At 34.2% G+C, this 24,432-nt stretch overlaps 1 protein-coding gene across 1 annotated transcript in view; it reads left to right on the forward strand.

Moving 5' to 3' along the window:
• Positions 1 to 24,432, forward strand: part of ABCB5 (ATP binding cassette subfamily B member 5) — a 161,836-nt gene that overhangs the window by 31,123 nt on the left and 106,281 nt on the right. Inside the window, 11 exon segments of the mRNA XM_035698671.2 lie at positions 2,974 to 3,028; positions 4,656 to 4,806; positions 9,429 to 9,483; positions 14,994 to 15,185; positions 15,271 to 15,442; positions 17,881 to 18,005; positions 18,086 to 18,263; positions 19,555 to 19,668; positions 19,964 to 20,074; positions 22,539 to 22,664; positions 24,072 to 24,275. Coding sequence (XP_035554564.2) covers positions 2,974 to 3,028; positions 4,656 to 4,806; positions 9,429 to 9,483; positions 14,994 to 15,185; positions 15,271 to 15,442; positions 17,881 to 18,005; positions 18,086 to 18,263; positions 19,555 to 19,668; positions 19,964 to 20,074; positions 22,539 to 22,664; positions 24,072 to 24,275 — 1,483 coding nt within the window.

Genomic DNA, 24,432 nt, shown 5'->3' on the forward strand with positions numbered 1-24,432 from the left:
AAGCTGGAAGAGAAGACTCAGAAGTTCATCCTTCTGTGTGTCTTTTTTAGAAAACGTAATCTGATGCCCTTCAGTCTTCCACTCTTGTTTAAGGATCTTTTGTGTGTGTGCTGTTGGTGAGAATGCACAGTGGTGCAGGCACTGTGGAAAAGAGTATGGAGGCTCCTTAAAAAGTTAAAAATAGAGCTACCCTATGGCCCAGCAATTGCACTACTAGGTATTCATACAAAGTATACGAAAGTGCTGATTCAAAGAGGCATGTGCACCCCTGTATTTATAGCAGTAATATCCAGAATAGCCAAACTATGGAAACAGCTCAGATGTCCATAGGTGGTATACTTAGACAATGGAATATTACTCAGCCATCAAAAAGAATGAAATCCTGCCATTTGCAACAACATGGATGGAACTAGAGGGTATTATGCCAAATGAAATAAGACTGTCAGAGAACAATAAAATACCATATGATTTTACTCATATGTGGAATTTAAGAAACAACATAGATGAACATAGGGGAAGGGAAGGAAGGAAAAATAAAATAAGACAAAAAAGAGGGAGGCAAACCATAGAGACTTAACTATAGGGAAGACACAGGGTTGCTGGAGGAGGGGTGGGGTGGGGTACCTGGGTGATGAGCATTAAGGAGGGCATGTGATATAATGACTGCTGAATGTTATATACAACTGATGAATCACTAAATTCTTCCCCTGAAGCTAATGATACACTATATGTTAACTAAATTGAATTTAAATTAAAAAATTTTTAATGTACACCATAGGATATAGAGGTAACAAAATACAAAATAAAAAGGTAAAGAATCTATGTGTATGTGTATTTCATTGACAAATTTCCCTGAAACCAATGAATACAATTTACAGTTTTCATCTGGACTTTCTTTGTTTTAAGATTTATTTATTTATTCATGAGAAACACAGAGAGAGAGAGGCAGAGACATAGGCAGAGGGAGAAGCAGCCTCCCCACAGGGAGCCCGATGTGGGACTGGATCCTGGATCCCGGGATCACGCACTGAGCCAAAGGCAGATGCTCAACCGCTGAACCACCCAGGCATCCCTCATCTGGACTTTCTTGAAATATGAGCCAGTTGCTCTTGTGCAGTTTGTTGCAAAAGCTTAAAAACTCTTATCCAGGGGCACCTGGGTGGCTCAGTTGGTTGAGTGTCTGCCTTCAGTTCAGGTCATGATCTCAGGGTCCTGGGATCAAGCAGCCCCGCATCAGACTCACTACTCAGCAAGGAGTCTGCTTCTCCCCCTTCCTCTGCCCCTCCCCCTGCTCATTCTCTCTCTCTCTCTCTCTCTCTCTGTCTGTCTCTCTCTCAAATAAATAAATAAAATCTTAAAAAAAAACACTCTAATCCACCACCTTATACCCATTAAGATAGATGCTATTAAAATAAAATAGAAAATACCAACTGTTGACGAGGATGTAGAGAAACCATGTGCATGGTTGATAGGAATGTGAAATGATGCTATGGAAAACAATATGATGGTTTCTCAAAAAAATAAAAATGGAATTATCATGTGATCCAGCAATTCTAATCTTGGTTATATACCCAAAATAATTGAAAGCAGGGACTTGAAAATATATTTGTACTCCTGTATTCATAGCAGCATTATTCACAGTAGCCAAAAACTGGCAGCACTCTGAAGTGTTCATTGACTGATGAATGGTTGGATAAATAAACAAAATGCAGTACATATATACAATGGAATAATAATCAGCTTTAAAAAGGAGAAAACTTCTGACATGCCCTGCAACATAGCCAAACATTGAAGATACTATGCTAAGTGAAATAAACCCAACAGAAAAGAACAAAATACTATATGGCTCCACTTACAAAATACTATATGGTTCCACTTACAAGAACAAAATACTATATGGTTCCACCTAAAGTAGTCAGATTCACAGAAATAGAAAATAGAAGGATAGTTGCCAGAAGATGGAGGCAAGAGAGAAAAGGGATTACAGTTTAATTGGTACAGAGCCAGTTTTCCAAGATGAAGAGTTCTGTGGATGGATGGTGGTGATGGTAGCACAATATGAATGTACTTAATATTAAGGAACTGCACACTTAAAATTAATTAAGATGGTGTATGTATTTTACTACAATTTAAAGAACTCTACTCCAAAGGTATGCCTTCAGTTGTTACCCTAACTAATGTAGAGATAGCCAGTGACAACTTAACTTTCCCAGTGATTATAATAAAAATCTTTGTACCGTGTATCATTAAATGTGTTTTTTTTTAAGATTTTATTTATTCATAGAGACAGAGACACAGGCAGAGGGAGAAGCAGGCACCATACGTGGGACTCGATCCCCGGTCTCCAGAATCACGCCCTTGGCTGCAGGCGGTGCTAAACCGCTGCGCCACCAGGGCTGCCCTCATTAAATGTGTTTTGAAAGTTTCAGTGTTGATACAAATTTGCTATCAAGAGTCAAATTTGAGGGATCCTTGGGTGGCGCAGCAGTTTGGCGCCTGTCTTTGGCCCAGGGCGCGATCCTGGAGACCCGGGATCGAATCCCACATCGGGCTTCCGGTGCATGGAGCCTGCTTCTCCCTCTGCCTGTGTCTCTGCCTCTCTCTCTTTCTCTCTCTGTGACTATCATAAATAAATAAAAATTAAAAAAAAAAAAGGAGTCAAATTTGAGGGGGATCCCTGGGGGATTCCTGGGTGACTCGGCGGTTTAGCGCCTGCCTTTGGCCCAGGGCGCGATCCTGGTAGTCCCGGGATCGAGTCCCACGTCGGGCTCCCGGCATGGAGCCTGCTTGTCCTTCCTCCGGTGTTTCTGACCCTCTCTCTCTCTATGTCTATCATAAATAAATAAATCTTAAAAAAAAAAAAAAAAAAGAAAAAAAGAGTGAAATTTGATACTTCAGAACAATTTCAATTGGAAAATTTTGCAAATTATATTCACATTGTAAACCTTTCCATCTGGAAATTTTGTTTTCCAGAAAACCACAAGAACTACCCAAAGTAAGAAAACAAGCTGTTGGACCTATTGAAATAGTAAGTGAAATCACCTAGCAAGTATGTATATCTGAAAATTTTAGGGAACTATCTGTAGTGCATAAAATGATTGATTACATCTGTTGGAGGGTAAAAGAGAATTTAAAAAATAATTAATCAAAATATTGTCTCCAATAGGAAAAAAAATATAATTAACCCAATATTTCCATAATAGGGATAAGAAAATAAACACAATATTTATACAATATACAATATTGCAAAATTGATCCCAATTTTTCAAAACAAAAAACAAAAAAAATGAATGTGTATATGTGCAATGCATAAATGTTACAGAGGCTATTTCTGAGTGGTGGGGAATTAAATTGTGAGTGATTTTTGCTACTTTATGTTTATGTTTCAGTATTTTCTAATGAAAAGGCATGGTTATAAGTTGCTTGTTATGTTTAAACTATGAATTCTTTTGAAATAAAAAATAATTATCTAAATATTTTGTCAAACTTATACATAAAAAAGTATATGAGCACATTTCTTTAGGATTATGTTCAAGGAAGATTTTCAGGAATATGTTCCCAAAACAACTCCTCTACCTACTCTAATCTCTGTGTCATTCTGGCTGTCAGTGTCATTACTAATTCACATAAAACAGTACCTACTTTTTCAGAAGTCAAATTCTAAAAACCCTGGGATGTTGCAGAATATGATAAACTTTATCAAGAAAATAACACACTATTCTGGAGGAAGGTGGAGGAGCAGATACCCTCATATCATCTGAAGTACCACCATAATACTGTAGCAGTTACTCCATAAATATTTATAGATATTTATTATCTATCATATGAATAAATGAAAAAATGTTCAATTTTTTCAGCCACCACTCATAAAATATGTAAAAGTTCTTCTTGCTATTATATAAATCTAATTTCATTTTAATATCATTAAATTTTATCTTGACTTCTCAGTAAGATAAATAATCCATATTTTCAAGTTTTGTTCATGGTTTTTTTTTGAAATAGCATTGTTGGAATCTTGCATAAAATAGAATACAAAGTATTCAATATTTGGCTTTCAGTTATTTCTTTCTTATTCTAAATAGCATTGTAAATTACTATACATCCTTATTTAAAGAATAGATGTTGTCCTAAATAGAAAAAAATCCAAGGAATTTAAAATAAGAATGAAAAATATAATTTATTACACTTGATGAACTAATTTTTACTGCATGGTTACTGTTCACTGCACTTAGTTGTATCATTGCTATGATGTTGATAAGCCTAAGGAATTGAGAGTTCGAAGTTCACCTGTCTATAAACCAAGATACTGTCTTGCAGTGTTTCAACATATATTACCTTAATTCAGAATCAACCAAATGGAAGGAAGTTTCTGACTCCTACCCACATCTGGTCTGACCTGTATGATAGTTATTATTACAGATGTATAATTTACACTTATTTTGCTGCTTTATATTTTCAACACTTCTTCAAAATACATTGTAAATCCTTAAGCTCAGAGATTTTTTTTACTTTGTTTACAAATACTTTTCCATGATTTTATACATTTATTTAGTCTTTTAATTTATAAAATAGCATTTACTTGATGGCAAAAACTATAGGTTCATTTTGTTTTTGTTTTTTATAGCTATAATGCTACTATGTTTTGTTTTCCTAAGTTCCGCTTTGCAAATGGACTGGACATCACACTAATGATCCTGGGATTACTGGCATCACTAGTAAATGGAGCCTGTCTTCCTGTAATGTCACTGATTTTAGGAAAAGTGAGTGATAACCTTATTAGTGGATGTCTAGTCAAAACCAATACAAGTGAGTACAACATGTATTTTCCTGTATTTCTGGGGACCCAAAAGCTTCAAATAAAATATCTCATAATACAGATTTTTGTATTGTCAAACAGTATCTACAAAATATGTATGTAAGTCATTTATTCTTTTATATTACCAGGGACTAAAGAACCAAAATTTGTATTAACACGTGTCAAAGAAACAGAATCAATAAGATGTGAATGTATGTGTATATATATATATATATATATATATATATATATGGAGAGAGAGACAGAGAGAAGGAAATTTATTTTAAGGAATTGATTCATGCCATTGTGGAAGCTGACATGTTCAAAAATCAGTAAGCTGGAGACCCAGGAGCTAACCACTCATGGTATATAAAAATCATCTGAGACTTAGTGTACCTCAACTTTTCTCTCTAGGAAATTAAAAAATTTTCTATCAGAAGTGGTGATCATACACCATGATTTAACCAAAGGCTTGGGCTATTCCAGGGCACTTATCTATAATACACCCTTTAAAAAGGAGAAATCAAAAATGACAAAATCTCTCTGCTGCTTAGGGTTTCATTAATAGCATATAGACATGCATGGCATTGTAGAACACAATGCAGCAAGGAAGCCAAAATGAACTTGCAGAAAATGATGGTATTAGAGACAAAAACCCTGAATAAAGATAGGAGGGAAATCTAACAATCATGTGTGGGGAAGAAAGGGGGGGGGTTGTAGTTCCCATAACTGTAGATGTCCTTCATGTATCATTACCTTTGTATTAACCTATTTCAGGGTCATATCCTTGAAGTAACATTCTTTAGATGTAAGTCCAGCAATTCTATGCACAGACATGCTGAGTATCTATAGTCTTTTTTTAATCTGATAGATATTATAAATATTAGTAATTCCCTGATTCTGTCGTTTTCCCCAAAATTACAAAGTAGAAAGCATCCTTATAGCTATTTATTTTAGCTGAGTGTGTCATTAAAGTGTGTCATTAAAACCTGTACTATCTTCATATGGTCCACTCTCACCAGTTATTCAACATAGTACTGGAAGTCCTAGCCTCAGCAATCAGACAAAAAAAATAAAAATAAAATCAAACTTTAGTCTTCACAGACTACATGATACTCTTTGTAGAAAACCTGAAAGACTCCACCAAAAAATTTCTAGAACTCATAAGGAATTCAGGAAAGTCACAGGACTATAAAATCAATGCACAGAAATCTGTTGCATTTCTATACACTAACAATGAAGTAGCAGAAAAAAGAAATTATGGAATCAATCCAATTTACAATTGTACCAAAAACCATAAGATATTAGGAATAAACCTAACCAAAGAGGTAAAAGATCTAAACTCTGAAAACTATAGAACACTTATGAAAGAAATTGAGGAAGACACAAAGAATTGGAAAAATATTCCATTCTCATGGATTGGAATAACAAATATTATTAAAATGTCTATGCTACCCAAATTTATCCACACATTCAATTCAATCTCTATCGAAATACCACCAGCATTTTTCACAGAGCTGGAACAAACAATCCTAAAACTTGCATGGAACTAGAAAAGACCTCAAATAGCCAAAGTAATGTTAAAAAGAAAACCAAAGCTGGAGGCATCACAATTCCAGACTTTAAGCTCTATTACAAAACTGTAATCATCAAGGCAGTATGGTACCGGCACAGAAACAGACACATTGATCAATGGAACACAATGGAGAACCCAGAAATGGACCCTGAACTCTATGATTAACTAGTCTTCAACAAAGCAGGAAAGAATACCCAATGGAAGAAAGATAGATAGTCTCTTCAACAATGGTGTTGCGAAAATTGGACAGCCACATGCAGAAGAATGAAACTGGACCACTTTCTAATACCATACACAAAAATAAACTCAAAATAGATGAAAGACCTAAATGTGAGACAGGAGTCCATCAAAATCCTAGAGGAGAATACAGGCAGCAACCTCTTTGACTTTGGCCACAGCAACTTCTTGCTAGACACATCTTCAGAGGCAATGGAAACAAAAGCAAAAATGAACTTTTGGGACTTCATCACAATAAAAAGCTTTTGTATGGCAAAGGAAACAATCAACAAAACTAAACGGCAACCTACAGAATGGACGAAGATACTCATAAATGACATATCAGATAAGGGGCTAGTATCCAAAATCTGTAAAGAACTTACCAAACTTAACACCCCCCCCCCAAAAAAAAGAAAATGCAGTCAGGATATAGGCAGAAGACATGAACAGACATTTCTCCAAAGAAATGTTGGACATACAAATGGCCAACAGATACATGAAAAGATCCTCAATATCACTCAGCATCAGGGAAATACAAATCAAAACCGCAGTGAGATACCAACACACACTAGTCAGAATGGCTAAAATGAACAACTCAGGAAATATCAGATGTTGGTGAGGATGGGGAGAAAAGCGGAACACTCTTAAAACTACTGGTGGGAATGCAAACTAGTGCAGGCACTGTGAAAAAGAGTATGGAGGTTCCTCAAAATGTTAAAAATAGAGCTATCCTATGGCCCAGCAATTGCACTACTAGGTATTCATACAAAGGATACAAAAGTGCTGATTCGAAGGGGTGCATGTACTCCAGTGTTTATAGCAATAATGTCCACAATAGCCAACGGAAAGAGTCCAGATGTCTAGCAACAGATGAATGGATAAAGAAGAGGTGGTATAAATGGAATATTACCCAGCCATCAGAAAGGATGAATACCTACCACTTACATTGACATGGATGGAACTGGAGGGTATTATGTTGAGTGGAGTAAGACAATTATCATATGGTATCACTCAAATGTGGAATAGAAGTAATAGTGAAAGGGACAATAAGGGAAGGAGGGAAATGAGTGGAGAAAAATTAGAGAGGAAGACAAACGATGAGAGACTCCTAACTCTGGGAAATAAACAAAGAGCTGCAGAAGGGGAGGTGGGTGGGGGATGGGGCAACTGGGTGATGGGCATTAAGGAGGGCATGTGATGAAATGAGCATGAGCTCTGGATGTTATACTGTATGTTGGCAAATTAAATTTAAATTAAATTAAATTAAGTCACCTGGGTAGTTCAGTGATGGATTGTCTGCCTTCAACTCAAGGGGTGATCCCAGGGTCCTGAGATCAAATTCCACATCAGGCTATCTGCAGGGAGCCTGCTTCTCCCTCTGCCTGTGCCTCTGCCTCTCTCTCTCTCTCTCTCTCTCTCTCTCTTTCTGTGTCTCTCATGAATAAATAAATAAAATCTTTAAAAAAATAAAAAAATTTAAAAAATAAATAAATGTATTTATATTATTGGTATATCATGACATATTAAAAAAGAGAAGTGAGGTCATGAAACAATATACCTTCAACTTAACATTGATTGTCTGGAGGAATGTAGAGGAGGATTATTTGCTCCTACACATATTACCTCTATTAATATAATCGCCAAAATAATAATATGCCATTTTTATGTAATTTAGGTACCGTTTTTAGAAACAATGTATATTTTATTTATTAGCTCAGTTAATCTCATCAAAACTTTCCACTACAGTTTAGACTTCTGGTAATTCTAATATATGGAATAAACTGCTTTAAATTTTTTCCCTACCATAATTCTATAAATGAAATAACGGGAAAATTATTTTTTGCATATAAGTAAAGATTGTAGACATTATCATATGTGATGTCATTGTGGTTATGTAAAAGAATAGACAAGGTGTCTGGAATGGTTTTCAAATATTTATTATGAAAGTTTTGAAGTACCTGGGGAGCTCAGTCAGTTAAGCACCCAACTCTTGATTTTAGTTCAGGTGGTGATCTCAGAGTTGTGAGATCCAGCCCCATGTCAGGCTCCGCCCTGAGCACAGAGTCTGCTTGAGATTCTCTCTGCCCCTCCCCATGCTTGTACTCATGATCTCTATCTAAAATAAATAAATTAAAAATCTAGGATAAAAAAGTTATTATAGAGGTTTAAGAAAGAAAATTATGATAGTGGATATTGGCCTGTGTTTTGTGCTGTTTGTGAAATCATGACCATATTATTCATGTGTGATATATTTTCTACTAGAGGATACATAGAAAAGTTTACATATACATATATATAAAACTTTATATATATATATATATAAACCTTATAACCCAAAGGTGATTTAAATACTGTTTTATTGTGTTGCTATCCTTATTATACCCAACATATTTCAATGAGCTTCACTTAAATTTTTGCTATGACTATTACTTCTAGAACTTTCACATATGTTCTTGCTTTTCTTGGACTTTCTAAATTATTCCCTGGGGTATCTCAAACTGGATTCTAAATGCATAATCTCAGCAGGAAAAGTGAGTTCTATTACTATTACTTATACAACTGTTATCTGAAATCAGAGATGTCCTAAAGAATTTTTTCCAGGTAGGAGCTACATGGTTAATATTTCATTATAATTTTTCACATTGCATGAGTTCTTTTTGCAACCAGAGATAATAGTTTAAATTTTAAGTTTAAAGAATAGAAAGTTAAAATGATTATAAATCTAAGATTATTAGTCTATTTTCTTGAGAATGCATTATTTTTGGTTTGGAGGGCTATGTATGAAACAGTATAGCCAATTATAAATTAATTGCCCTCATAATTTAAAATACTGTTTTACAGCAAATTACCAGAATTGTACTCAGTTTCAAGAGAAGCTGAATGAAGATATTATTATGTAAGTCCAACTAAAATGTTGATATTATGTTTATTATGTGCTACTTAAAAGGAAAAAACTGAGGTTTGATCATTAATATTACATGTAAGTAATTAAACAAACATGTCCTTTTCTTTCATTAGATACAGAAAATATAACTATCACATAATTTTTTCTTTGATATGTAAGTTCATGTGCTTTATTTGACAGAATTGTCGTCAATAGAAAATTTATTTTTGTATTTTCATTTTTAGACTAATTTTGCCTCCTAGAATCGAAGGTACATATCCTAAAGGCTAAAGGACTTATTTTTCCTTTTTTTTCAAATTATATTCCTTACAAACCTTATAGAAAAATGTTACTTGTATAAGCTTTAAAAACTAGAAAGTCATGTGCAACAAATAATAAAAATAATAAAATAATTTGATAAACAGAAACAGTAAAGTTTTATTGACTAATTTTGAAGACTAATTATTCAGACTATTATGGTAATGTATTAAAACTAAAAATTGTAAAATCCGAAGTAAATAATTTATAAGGACATTCAGTTTGTGTAGTTTATGTATTAAATACTATCGCTCCCTTTGTCATGTGTTGAGTTTGTTAGGCGCTGCTTTATTAAATATATTCACTGCAATCAGTAGTGTCTCACTAAAATTATGAGAGTTTTTGCTACAGACCTAAGTGATCCCTCATTTTTCTCCCAAAAATGAAGCGGGCATTTGCACAACCCAAGAGGCATCTATCATATTGCAGTGAAACTCTCTGGGCCATAATTCTTGATCTGCACTGTCTAGTATGTTAGTCACAGCTACATATGGCTATCTAAATTTGAATTAATTAAAATTAAATAAAATCTAAGTATTTAGTTTCTCATTCTCAGTCACATTTTAAGTGTTCAGTAGCCACATTTGGCTGATGCCATCTTGTATATCACAGATAAGGAACATTTTCTTCGTCACAAAAAGTTCTATTGTACGCTGCTATTCTATGCAATGTGAATAGCGCCCCCTCTAGTTGTATTTTGCTGCAACCTCAACTTTGGGAAACAGATCTGGGTTTTAGCAACTTTTTTTGTTGTTGTTTGTTTGTTTTAGCAACTTTTACATAAAATTCCTTTATATTGGTTCTTTTGAAAATTCCTGATTGAAATCCAATGCATTGCCTTCTACTAAATTCTGTTCCTACAGTGTTAAACCGAGGTTCTGAAGTATAATCATAAAATTTGAATTTATTACAAAGAAGTTTGGAACTTTTAAAAATAAGAGCATCCTTTTAAAGAACAGATAATAATAAACGAGAATAAAATGAAAAGATATGTCTGTGTACAATTATTAAAAGGTTACAAAATTTACAAAAAAAATTCTTAACATTTATACTATAGTATTTGTTATGTTATTGTTGCTTAAACTGGTGTTCTATTTTAGAGTGTTTGGGATACATGACAAAAAAAGGTTACATTGTCAAACTGGTTTTGAAAATGCTATATATAATAGCCACCTTTTGGATACACAGGACAGATAAGTGTAGTAAAACTCCTTTTACAACAAGTTATTAAAACCTATTTGATATCAGAAAGGGAGACAGAATGTAAAGACTGCTAACTCTGGGAAACAAACTAGGGGTGGTAGAAGGGGAGGAGGGCGGGGGGTGGGAGTGAATGGGTGACGGGCACTGGGGGTTATTCTGTATGTTAGTAAATTGAACACCAATAAAAATAAATAAAAAAAAACTATTTGACTATAAAACCAATTTTTTTCCCCAAACACCTGGTAACATCCTGTGGAACTAATGTTTTGATGAACATATTTCTGGGAATCATTGCTTTGTATCTTCTTTCTTGATGAGGACAAGGTAATATAATCAGGAACCAAAGAATTTTATTCCACCTATGCTATTTTCAAAAGTTTTTGTGTGTACATATGTTTTTATTTCTCTTGGGTAGATATCTAGGAGTAGAAGTGCTGGGTCATATGATAAGTTATGTTTGTCCTTTTAAGAAACTGCCACACTGTTTTCCAAAGTGGCTATACCATTTTGCTTTTTTACCAGCAGTGTATGAGGGTTCTAGTTTCTCCACATTCTTGTCAACATTTAATTATTATGTCTTTTTTATTGTTGTCATGGTAGTAGGTGTGAAGTGGTATCATATTGTGTCTTTAACTTGCATTTCTCCAGTGACTAATAATGAGCACTTTTTAAATTACTTTTTAGACATTCATATATTTTTTGGTTAAATAATTTGTTCAAATATTCTGCCTATTTTTTAATTATGCCATTTGTCTCACTGAATTATGAAAATTCTATTTTATAAATTCTAGATACAAATTCTTTGTTATATGTGTGATTGGCAAATACTTTCTTCTAGTCTGGAGCTAGTCTTTTCATTTTATTAAAGGTTTCTTTTGAAGCACAAAACTTTTAAGTTTCTGTTCTCTCAGTTTTGTTGCATTTATTGATATACCTATTCTTATGCTAGTATCATACTATCTTGATTAGTGCAGTTTTAGAAAATAAACAAACAAATAAATAAATAAAATCAGGAAATATAAGTTCCCCAACTTTGTTCTTTTTAAAAATTACCTTGGTTCTTCAGAGTTCTGTTCATATCTGTGTACATTTTAGGATCATCTTTCCAATTTCTGCCAAAAAGCCTACTGGAATTTTTGACAGGGATTGCACTGAACCTATATATCAATTTGAGGATATTTTCATCTTAACAACATTGAGTCTTCCATCCATGAACATGGATTACCTCTCTGTTTATTTAGATCTTCTTTAATTTCACCCAACAGTGTTTTGTAGTTCCCAGTGTACAGATCGTGCATTTCTTCTTTTGATTTGCTTTTATAATCCATTCTCTTGCAATATTATAAACATTTTCCCTAAAACATTAAAAAAAATTCAGTAAGATTACTTTTATTAAACCTATAGTGTTTCATGCTGTCCTTATATAGTCTCACTTACTAGAAAGTAGTCAATTCTCGTTAGTTGCAATAGTCTTATTTTATTAAAGTTGTTATGAATACTGAATTAGCAAATGTTAAACCATGATTAGTAGGGTAAATGCAAAGTTAAGTTCCTGTGAGCCTCTGGTCACATTTTCATCACTCAAAACATAACCTCATTTTATGTATATTTATATTTAAAGACAACTTATTTAATATATATTGTTGATTCATCAACATTGAATTCATAGTCAATAGCACTATAACTCATGCCCACATGACACCTATCTAACACATATATTTTCTCCATAGGACACATCACAGCTCTCTTACACTTAAGGATACTAGACAGACAGCACTTAAGCATGGTGCTTAAGAGTCATTTTAAATAGTGAAATCATCAAAAATAAGACAAAAATACAAAAATTAGAAAAATGTGGCACCAGGGCGCGATCCTGGAGACCTGGGATCGAATCCCATATCGGGCTCCCGGTGCATGGAGCCTGCTTCTCCCTCTGCCTGTGTCTCTGCCTCTCTCTCTTTCTCTCTGTGTGACTATCATAAATAAATAAAAAAAAAATTAAAAAAAAAAAAAGAAAAATGTGGCACTACATAGACTAAAAATGATACTTGTTTACAATGTGAGAGCTGAAGCAAGAAAGCAGAATGTTGCCTTGTTTAACCTCAGCTGTGAACATCTTTGCTGGGCAACTCAGATTTTTTACACTCTGTGCATGTCCATGAGTAACAATGAAGACATCTGAGTATTGATTTGGGAGTTAAAAATAAGCTTTAGTGAGCAAGCAGATTTGCCAACACAGAATCTGGGAATAATGTAGAACAATTGTATGTTCCTCTGTGTTTTCCTTGATACTTCACTTTCCTGGCTTTCCACTTACCATGATGGCCACTCCTCAGCTTTCTTTGCAGACTCTTTCTCTTCATCCCAGACTCTACCTTAGCTCATTCCTTGGACCTCTGTCTTTTTTATCTGCACTTAATTCTCTTTCTCTCTCTCTCTATCTCTCTCGGAAGTCTAAGTCAATCCTTTATTTTAATTACCTGTAAGCTGATGACTTTTCAATTTTGCATCTCTAGCCTAGACTGCTCCAACAATTTCAGGCTCTCATTATCAGTTTCTTACTTGATCTCCACTTTGATGTTTAATAGGCATCTCAGTGTTAAAGTATCTAAATCAAAACACTTGATATCTCCTACAAATCTATTTCCATTCCCAGTTGCCTATGGCTGTACATGACACACCATTCACCCAGTTGCTCAAATCGAAACCTAAGGAGTTATCCTTAATTTCTCCTCTTCCTGCATTCCTCACATCCTGTACATTGGCAATTCCAGTTTGTTGTATTTCCAAAATATAACTAGAATCTGCCCATTTCTTTGTACATCAGCTGACACCATCTTCATCTAAGTCCCTATCCTTCTCACACTGACCAGTACAATAGCCTCCTAACTAAACTGCCTACTTCCATTGCTTTCACTTCCATTCATTCTCCATAGAGGAGCCAGAGTGATCTTTTTAGAAGTTGAACTGGTAAGGTCATCCTGAGCTTAGATTCTCCAATTGTCTACATTTTTTCTTAAAATAAAACCTGTGCAATGCACTGTGGCTGCCCTACAATATTTGCTAAATTCTCTGACCTAATCATTTCATACCACTTTGGAGTTTTTGTTCTGGAACATGCTGACTTTTTCCTGCCTCAGACCTTATTTTTCTCTCTCCCTAGAATATACTTTTCTTGCTTTTTTTATGTCTGGCTCCATTTTGCCTTTTGGACCCCAGATTTAATATCACTTCCTCAAAAACATTTTTCTTAACCACTCTATCTGCACTAGCTCTCCCAACCCACCTCTACCTACTGGTTATTCTGTGACTTATCACCCTGCTTACTTGCCTCATAGAACAACTTGAAATTCTTTTTCTATGTGTATTGTCTGTCTCCTCCCACCAGAATGTAAACTCTTCATGAATAGGACCTTATCTTTTTCATGATTTTATCTCTAAAACCCCACACATAGTGAGTATCAAGTATACATTTTTTAAATGATTCAATTTATCTGGTCTCCTACTAGATTGTTTTCAGCTTTTCTTTATTATTGTTAACTACCCTGACCATCCAACTAGGTTAATCCTTTTACATATTTCTTTAGGGGAAATTCCTTAAGTTGAATTTTCTATTTAATAATATATATACCTAAGTATTTTGTACAGTGCTTTTGACTATTATCATTTCTTTATCCACCTGCTCTATGTACAGCTATCTTAATTACTTCAGTATAACTTTTCAAATGAAAGTATTAAAAATTATTTAAAGAAGATATAAATAGCAAATGTTTTAAAATTGTAATTTCTACTAGTAATGTAAGAGAGACATATTCTAGACTAGGGAAAACTAGATTTTTATGTTCGATGTACTTTACTTCTCAAAGAGGTTTATTTTTAGTTATTTTATAGGTTCTAGCACAAATTCTCTCCATCAAATACTATGATAGATTTCATTTTTTGATAACAAAGGGAAAAATTGCACTTGAGTCTCACTAACATTTCCAATAATCTTTTTACAGGTTGACTCTGTATTATATTGGAATAGGAGTTACTGCCTTGGTTTTTGGCTACATCCAGATTTCCTCTTGGGTTATGACAGCAGCACGACAGACCGAAAGAATTCGAAAACAGTTTTTCCATTCAGTTTTGGCACAGGACATCAGCTGGTTTGATAGTTGTGACATTGGTGAACTTAACACTCGCATGACTGAGTAAGAGGATGGATATGTAGTATATTAACTTTGTTTTAATATAAGATATATCAGTGACTTAACTGCATTTATTTTCTTGTTTCAGTGACATCAACAAAATCAGTGATGGTATTGGAGACAAGATTGCTCTGTTGTTTCAAAACATATCTACTTTTTCTGTTGGCTTGGCAGTTGGTTTGGTCAAGGGCTGGAAACTTACCCTGGTGACTCTCTCTACATCGCCTCTTATAATTGCTTCAGCAGCCATGTTTTCTAGGGTAGGCAAGATGGCTAATACAGTGTTAACTGGAAGCAGGATTGTGAACTAGATCTTTTACTAAATTTGTAAAAAAAAAAAAAAGGCATTTCTATTCATTTCCTATGTCTAAAAATGGAAAGGGATATTAAGTATCACCAATACTTTTGATTTTGTTCCCTATTAGTCACTTTTTTTGTTTTCAAGTTATTTGGCTGCAATGAGGTTAACTTTAATATCTTACTAACAATAAAAAACATTTCCCTTCATTTAGTAGCCTAGTACAACTTCAAACAATAGCATAGATATTATATATTGGATGTTGGGAGAGCCTTGTGTGTTCTAAATTTCCAGATAAATGTGTGCAGTTCATTTCACTAGGACAAAATAAGAAAATCCTAAAACTGTAAACACTTCTTCATGTCAGCCATTTCAAGTTTATATTTTTATAAGGCTCTTGAATTGCATTGAAAATGTCTCCTAATGTCTATTTTTGTGTACTAGGTAAATCTGTTTCAATTTTTTAAACAAATTATGTATCTTCATTTTAAATTATATTTCTAGCACTCTTTTAAGTACACCACAATCTATTATAAGTAGATTAATGTTATAACCTGGATTTGAAAACAATGCTCTTTGTTAAATCCAAAAACCACCAATATATCCCAATACCTCTCTCCAAATCAAACCTGGCAATTCTACCAATGTATATTATATATCCATCTCCTAGATTGGAGGCATAGCACAGTCTTAGAAATGGATGAGGTTTTTAATTTTGCAAAGTTAATTGTTCTTTATGGAAATCAAAGCCATAAAATTCACTGAGTTGATTTGCTAGCATTATACAAGTTCAACCAAAAAAGAATTTGCCACAATAAAAATATTCTATGGCTGAATAATTTAACAGGCTTCAATATTTAGACAAGAAATCTTTATTTAATGAGGCTTCTAGCATTAACTTTACAACCCTTGTAAAAATCTTCATCCCCACCATATTTGAAATGAGGATCCCCTCAATAGGAAGATTTCCCACTATGTGTTACTGAGATTAAAGCCTAAACTAAACTGCCTAGGAAAGTAAAATGGATAAGAAGTGTATAAGGAACAACAGTGAGAAATCTAAATTCAGCTATTATATTAGCTGGTTGTGAAAAAGAAGCAAATAAATATCAAAATTGTCCAAATGACTAAAGAAGCCAGGATGGGTGGTATCTAGCTTCCTTTCATTCATTTATTAAATATTTGCTATGTACAGGGCTTTTTAATGGGTGCTGCTTCCTCTCCAGTGATACAGGAATAGTAATCTTTACATGAATTCAGAAAATAATATTTATTACTCAGTATTTATTACTCACTCTATACTACCTTCTGATTTTTTAAAAGATTTATTTATTTATTTATTTATTTACTTACTTACTTATTTATTCATGAGAGACACAGAGAGAGAGGCAGAGACATAGGCAGAGGGAGAAGCAGGCTTCATGCAGGGAGCCCAATGCGGGACTCCATCGCGGGACCCTGGGATCACGCCCTGGGCCAAAGGCAGGCGCCAAACTGCTGTGCCACCCGGGCTACCCCTACCTTCTGATTTTAACAACTGTCCAAACACGTCTTATGTAAAATCATCTCCAATTATGTAGAATATGTTTTGAAAATGAAATTTATTATATGGGTAGACAATAGTTAACCACTCATAGCTCAGAGAATAATTTTTCTCCTATTCCATTTCATTGAACCATTGTGCTAATTACTAAATTAAATCTCTTGCTAATTAAAGGAGTGGGAAATAGGATATATAATAGAGAAAAAGGCACATTTTTATTTTAAAATTTTGAAACCAGGTAAAACTGCCTAATATCAATACGTGTGATGTTCTCCTTCCTCTCTGTCTCTGAAATTTCACTTCTTAGTGTTGGAGATACAGCATTTACTAGGTAGGCTGCATTGTGTAGTAATAGCTTCAGGAGTCACACTCCAGACATATGCAAGATCATCTTCTTCCTGCTGCTGTGACCCATAGCCTCTGGAAGACTTGCTTTGACATAATAACAAATCAAGTCAAATCAGGCTTAGCAGTTTCCATAGTGCATCCAAAACGGACTGTGTCTCTATAACCCATCTCTAAATAAAGTCTTTCCCAATTTTATTAATTTAAGTACCCTATTCTAAGGTTTTAAAAATATAGGGAGGAAACAGTGAAGCTCTACTTGTAGAAGGCAGAGTACAGATTTTGACTGAAGATTACATCAGACTCAGCTCTTTCACTGCTTTGAGACTTTAAAAAGTCATTTAATTATTTCTGGCCATTGCTTTCCTCATTTGCAAACTGAGAAAGTTAGATTAAATGATATTAACTACTTTTTTAATAATAAAATCTGATGTTCTTGATTCTACCTGATTTAAATTCTGTGCACATTGTTGCTGCCTCAGAGCCCTCTTTTTGGTCATGGTTTATTACAGATAATCATCTCATTGACTACTAAGGAATTAAATGCCTATTCCAAAGCAGGGGCTGTAGCAGAAGAAGTCTTGTCATCAATCCGAACAGTTGTAGCCTTTGGAGCCCAGGAAAAAGAAATCCAAAGGTCTATTCCTTTAATTATGACAATATTTGCTTGATTTTATTTTTCCCAAAGTCTATTACATTGCATTTTGTCTTTTTCAGGTATACACAGAATCTAAAAGATGCAAAGGATGTTGGCATAAAAAAGGCTATAGCTTCAAAACTCTCTCTTGGTGCAGTTTACTTTTTTATGATTGGAACCTATGGACTTGCTTTTTGGTATGGAACCTCCTTGATTCTTAGTGGAGAACCTGGTTATACCATCGGAACTGTTCTTGCTGTAAGTCTTGTTTGAGAGCAAAGTAACTGGCCTATATAGTCTCTTATCTAGAATTTACTAAAAATTTGTCTTTGAATGATGATGAATATCCAAAGATGAATGTTTTTAACAAATATTTGTTTCCATCAAATGCTTTATATATACCTTTAAATTATAATTTTGAATTGGCAGGATTTATTCATCCAATGTATCTTTAAAAGCACCATGCTTTTACAAGACTCATAAATGAATTCTCCACTAGGATATTGAGTTTTCTTAATCCAACAGTCAAAAAGGCCAAACTCTAGTGAGACTTTTCCTTTTCAAACTTGCTGAGGTAAGATGGTACTCTAGATTCACCTTGTTGACTGTCTTCCCTCTGGAAATATTCTGTAGATTAAACTCTCCTTCCCTTCCTCTGTCCTTTTAGCATATAGTAATGTTAAAGACATACTATCTACAGCTCTGCCCAACATCACAATTAGAGATTAAAAAAAAAACTCTTAGGGGTTATGCATTAAATTTGAATTTATTCAATTATTCCTTCAAGTTTCAACAATAAAGAGTTAAGTTCAGCATTAAGAAAAATTTGTCTTGCTGAACTGAATTGATCTGGTCTATATATTTCAGTTTCATTTGGTCTTCCCATTCTATGTAGATTTCTTTTTTGTCAACTAAAGTTATCTTTTGCATTTGAGACTTTCATAATTAAGACTTTTATGTAAATGAAACTTGAGCATAAGGAATTTGGGGCACATCTTTTCTTCTCAATTTATGTGTGACTTTGGGCAAATTACTTGCTAAACCTAAGCTTCCTCATTTGTAAGATAGGGAAAAAGCATCTGGCTTATGGGGTTCTTTCCTTATTTCACTTTTTGCAGAGATCTGTCTGTCTGAAACTGAAAGACGTCCAATAATACAAGAATTTAGAAACTGTTGGACAGAAATAGTGTAACGTCTCTATGCTAGTGAAATGTATCACATCCTTTGTAAAGTTTAAGGAATTGACCAGCAAGGAGAGAGTGCAATTCACCTCCTCAGTCAACCAGTAAGCACTCCTCAGTAAGCAGATTTTCCTACTCAGACTTCCCAGCAGATGATAAGAAGACTATGGGACAATCAAAAGTTGTTCCACATTAAGAAAAAGCTATCATACTTAAATTAACTTGTTTCCTTTATGTTTGACAGGAGGTTCCATTCTTTCTACCTAATTCTCCTAATATCTCTCTGAATCTCAACAACATATACACTTCATTCTGTTGTCTCTCTTACATAACTGGAGAGAGTAAATATTATTTTCTTGTTCCTATAGGTTTTTTTTAGTGTAATCCACAGTAGTTACTGCATTGGAACAGCAGCCCCTAACTTTGAAACCTTCACTATAGCCAGAGGAGCTGCCTTTAATATTTTCCAGGTTATTGATAAGGTAAGACTTCAAATTGCTTTGAAAGATAACTACCATTACTACAAGAAAGAAACCAAAAAATTGACACACTCATTTCACTAAAACAAAAAGATGGGCAAAATCCATGTTGGGAAATTGGCTGTGGAAAGAGATTGTTTTAACTCTTCCACAAGGACATTGTGTTTTATTGAAATCTTCATGTCTAACTCAATATACTTCTGAAACAGAAAATATTGTAAAAGTAAACCTTCTTTAAACTATTTTTAGGAGATACAGTGTTGTTGAATTTTTATAACATTTTCTTTGTTTTTCCAAGAAACCTGCTATAGATAACTTTTCAACAACAGGATATAAACCAGAATGCATAGAAGGAACAGTGGAATTTAAAAATGTTTCTTTCAATTATCCATCAAGACCATCTGTCAAGGTACCTTAATTTAATTATAGAATTGTGCAGTTTTCCTGCCATTATCTTATACTGGCTAAGATCTCCTCTTAAGAGATTATTTAGGATCATTTTGACCAAGATTTTGCTACTTTTCTTTAAGACTTCAGGAGAGAAAGAAGAGAGAGAGAGAGAGAAAGGGAGAAGGAGGAAAAGTAGGAGGGAAGGAAAGATCAGTAATGGATAAAAAACTCTGGAAGAGCTAAGTTACATTTTGCAGCCTCTTTTCTGCATTCAACTGAAACATTTTCAACTCCCTGGAATTCCTATCCCCTGCATTTGGGAGCACACTAAAATGTCTTGGATTGATGGCATCACCTATTGATGGTCCCTGGATATTATCCTACACAACAGAGACACTCATTTTAACCGTCTAGTCTCTAACCCTGAGAAATTATCCACATGTTATGACTTTCCCTTCTCCCTTTCCTGAGAGCTTTACTGCACCAGCATTTGTGTTTCAGGTACTTTCTTTCTCACTTTTAGATATATACAAATACTCACATGTGTGCACAAACACACATGCAACAAAAAGTTTATCACCCTCCATCATTTAGTCTTTGACAAGTTCTTGTGAAAATATTTATCTGTCTCTTCTGTCTTATTTTTTTTTCATTTTATTAGTGTATTTATCTAAAAAGGTGGTTACAGTCAAAAATTGCAAAGAACAATTACTAATAGAACATCCATTTCATAGAAAAAGAAGACCATGGGGCTCCTGAGTGGCTCAGTTGGCTAAGCATTGACTCTTGGTTTTGACTCAGGTCATGATCTCAGGGTTCTGAGATTAAACCCCATTGAGCTGCATGCTCAGGATGAAGTCTGCTTGTCTTTCTCCCTCTGCTCCTCCCCCTAATCTCTTGCTCTCTCTTGAATAAATAAATAAAATCTTAAAGAAAAAGGAAACCATGGTTTTAAGTAAAATTGATAAAAATTAATAATGCCATCAACCTTTAATGCCTTTTAAAGTGCCCAAATGCTCCCTGCATAACTTCTGTCCAGAATAGATCTATCTACTCCTACTTCCTTATTTTTCTCTAAGTCTTTAATTGAAAGCTCTTTATTTTTTTTAACTTTTATTACTTAATTACCATTATTGGAATAGTGTTATCTTCTGCCATTTTTCTTAACATAAATGCAGCATTTGCAACTACACTTGGGTTGGTTCTTGGAGACTTACATACCAATTTGCCATCATATTGCATGGTAAAGTGTTCTCTAGGTTTTAAACAACTATTTTTAAGTGAACTTTTAAAAAATGGCCCCCTTTTTTTTAAGCTAAAGAATGAATAATTTTAAACAAAGAAAAAGTTTGCTACTTTAAATAAACAAAATTGATTCTGCCAAGGAAAGTATAGAAACCAACTCCAGAGTAAAAGCACAGATGGGAGAGGAGGTATTCCCACCAGGAGTCCCCAGTTTCTTTTTTTTTTTTTTTTAATTTTTATTTACTTATGATAGTCACAGAGAGAGAGGCAGAGACATAGGCAGAGGGAGAAGCAGGCTCCATGCACCGAGAGCCCGATGTGATTCGATCCCGGGTGTCCAGGATCAGGCCCCGGGCCAAAGGCAGGCGCCAAACCGCTGCGCCACCCAGGGATCCCCATGGAGTCTCCAGTTTCTAACCTCCTTAACAGAATTCTTCTCTGCTTGGCCCTTTGAAAATTTTATGTTTAGCATATTTGAAGGGTCTGTTTCTTTATAAATGGGGAAATCAAAGTAAGAGTCCAAGGAGAGATTCCCATGTTTTAAGCCTGAATACATATAAATGCAAGCAAAAATAGGTGAGGGTTTGATTACCATTGTCATTTTGGTAGGGTAATTTTTTTTTTTTTTTTTTTGGTAGGGTAATTATTTGTCAGGCTTCTCTCACATTGCATGTCTCTGGGACACTGAAATCTGATAGCAACTCTCAGTTATTGAGAAAAATTTTAAAGTGCTACCTCAAGTTGAAATATCCCCATGAGATCTAGCACTAGTAAAGCTGGGTTTCTAATGGTGGAATCCCATTCATGGGAGCACCTAAAGAGTCTTGCTGGTTGCTTTACTTGGCAATATATTTTGCAATAATGTTAAATATGTTTTTTAAGAGAAAGAATTTCCTTAAATAGCTCATGAAGATATCTGGCAAGATAGTTACTTTCACTAACTTGGTAGACATGAAATTGATGTAAATTCAAAATGTGGACAGTTTGCTATGGCTAGTTAATATTCTAGGAGTACTCTTAATCTAGATCTCCTCTTTATATAGAGAGATGGCAAGAGATTTTTTGAACATCATTTTCTAAAATTATGTAGATTTTTATTATACATGTACATGAAACAAAATAAGATCTAAATTTGTTTTTAAGTGTCACAGAAGAATTCATTATACATTAAATTTCTGAAAATATATGAATCATATTCTCACCTACTTTTATAATATTTTTCCCCTATATCCCAATAGATTCTGAAAGATCTGAATCTCAAAATTAAGTCTGGAGAGACAGTAGCCTTGGTTGGCCCCAGTGGCAGTGGGAAGAGTACTATAGTCCAACTTCTACAAAGGTTATATGATCCTGACAACGGCTTTGTAAGTGCACCTAGCAAAATCATTCATAGCCTGCATGCTGAAATTAGGAAATATCACATATTATAGAGAGCTTACAGCTATATCAACTTCTAATTTTTAACAGTGGAGCTGATAGAAGACATTTCATTTTATTTTCTGCATATTCATTCATTCACCAAATATTTATTGAACACCTACTGTGTGCTAGGCACTATTCTGGGTCCTGGGGTACATTAATGAGCAAAGCATGAAAACCTCTGCCCTCATCAAGCTTACACTGTAATAAATAGAGACCAACAAATAAGTAAATTATATAGTATATTAGAAGGTGATGAAAGCAGTGGAGAATAATAACATAATTGTAGTACCTAGAATTTACAAGATTTTCAGTTTCTCAAAACATCCCAGAAGAATACCTGTAGAAAATATACTCTCTCATTTTTTTCTACTATCCCTAATGCTGCACTTGACTTTTTTACCCTTGAAAATAGCATGGAGAACAAGATTATGATAGTCACAGAAGCATAATTCTTAATGCTTCTATTCAGACTTCCAGCTATTTAGAAGAAAATCTACCCTGCTAGAGCTTGGTTTCATTTAAATTTGACTTCATAAGTCCTCATTTGGAGTATATTAGTCATTTATTCATGCTGTTAAATAAATAAATTATTAGATGTATGAAATATGCATTTCATACATAAAGTAGTTGCATAGAATACCTGTGCCCAGAGAGAATACCAGAGTTGGGGAGGAAGAAAGGCTCTATGAGTTATAATTATCAAACCCTGACTCTGTCATTGGAATATTTGGGAGTAATGAGTAATGGCACTATCTATGAAGAAGCCTTTGTTCATTTACAAATTCTATTATTTATGCAAATGAATAGAAGATACCTGTGCCTTTTGCTGTGAAATGGGGTGTTGAGAAGAGAGAATGTTTCCTAGGATCACCTGGCTGGCTCAATCAGAAGAGCATGGGACTCTGGATCTCAGGGTTGTTAGCTTGAGCCCCAGGGAGGGTGTAGAAATTACTTAAATAAATAAAAATTTAAAAAAATTTCCTAGAAAAATACAAAGGTCACATCAGTCTTAAAATAACAAAACTGAAGTTTGTTACATGTGTTGACATGATAATATTTATGGCTCCTGTCACATGTATCTACATAGTAACTAATTTGTGGGTCTTAGAATAAAGATATTCAGGTAGTTTGACAAGATTTTAAGCTAGTTTTTTTTTACATTTTTTTGGTTCCCATCAATCAGAAGAAGTCTGTTGACAATATACATATTATAAATATTTTATCAAAATAAGTCAGTCTGATCCCTGAAATACTCTGCTTCTCAGCTTATGGTTTGAACTAGTAAAAAAGACTCTAAACCTAATGCAGCATAAGGCATCACAGTATGATTCATTCCTTTGAATTGGCAGATCATGGTGGATGAAAATGATATCAGAACTTTAAATGTGCAGCATTATCGAGAACATATTGGAGTGGTCAGCCAAGAGCCTGTTTTGTTTGGGACCACCATTCATAACAATATTAAATATGGACGAGATGGAGTGACTGATGAAGAGATTAAGAAAGCAGCAAAGGAAGCAAATGCTTATGATTTTATAATGGCATTTCCCAATGTAAGTACACTATGTAGCCTGTGTCTTTAGCTTAGAACTAAAGCAGTGCAATATTCCAAAATAAGATTACAAAACAATAACCTCTACAGAGTAGGGGGAGTGTGAATAATTATTGGATTGTCCTAGATGAAATATCTATGAATGAGAAAGCATGGCA

The sequence above is a fragment of the Canis lupus genome, chromosome 14, assembly GCF_003254725.2.
Source record: "Canis lupus dingo isolate Sandy chromosome 14, ASM325472v2, whole genome shotgun sequence".
In the NCBI taxonomy this organism is placed as follows: domain Eukaryota; kingdom Metazoa; phylum Chordata; class Mammalia; order Carnivora; family Canidae; genus Canis; species Canis lupus.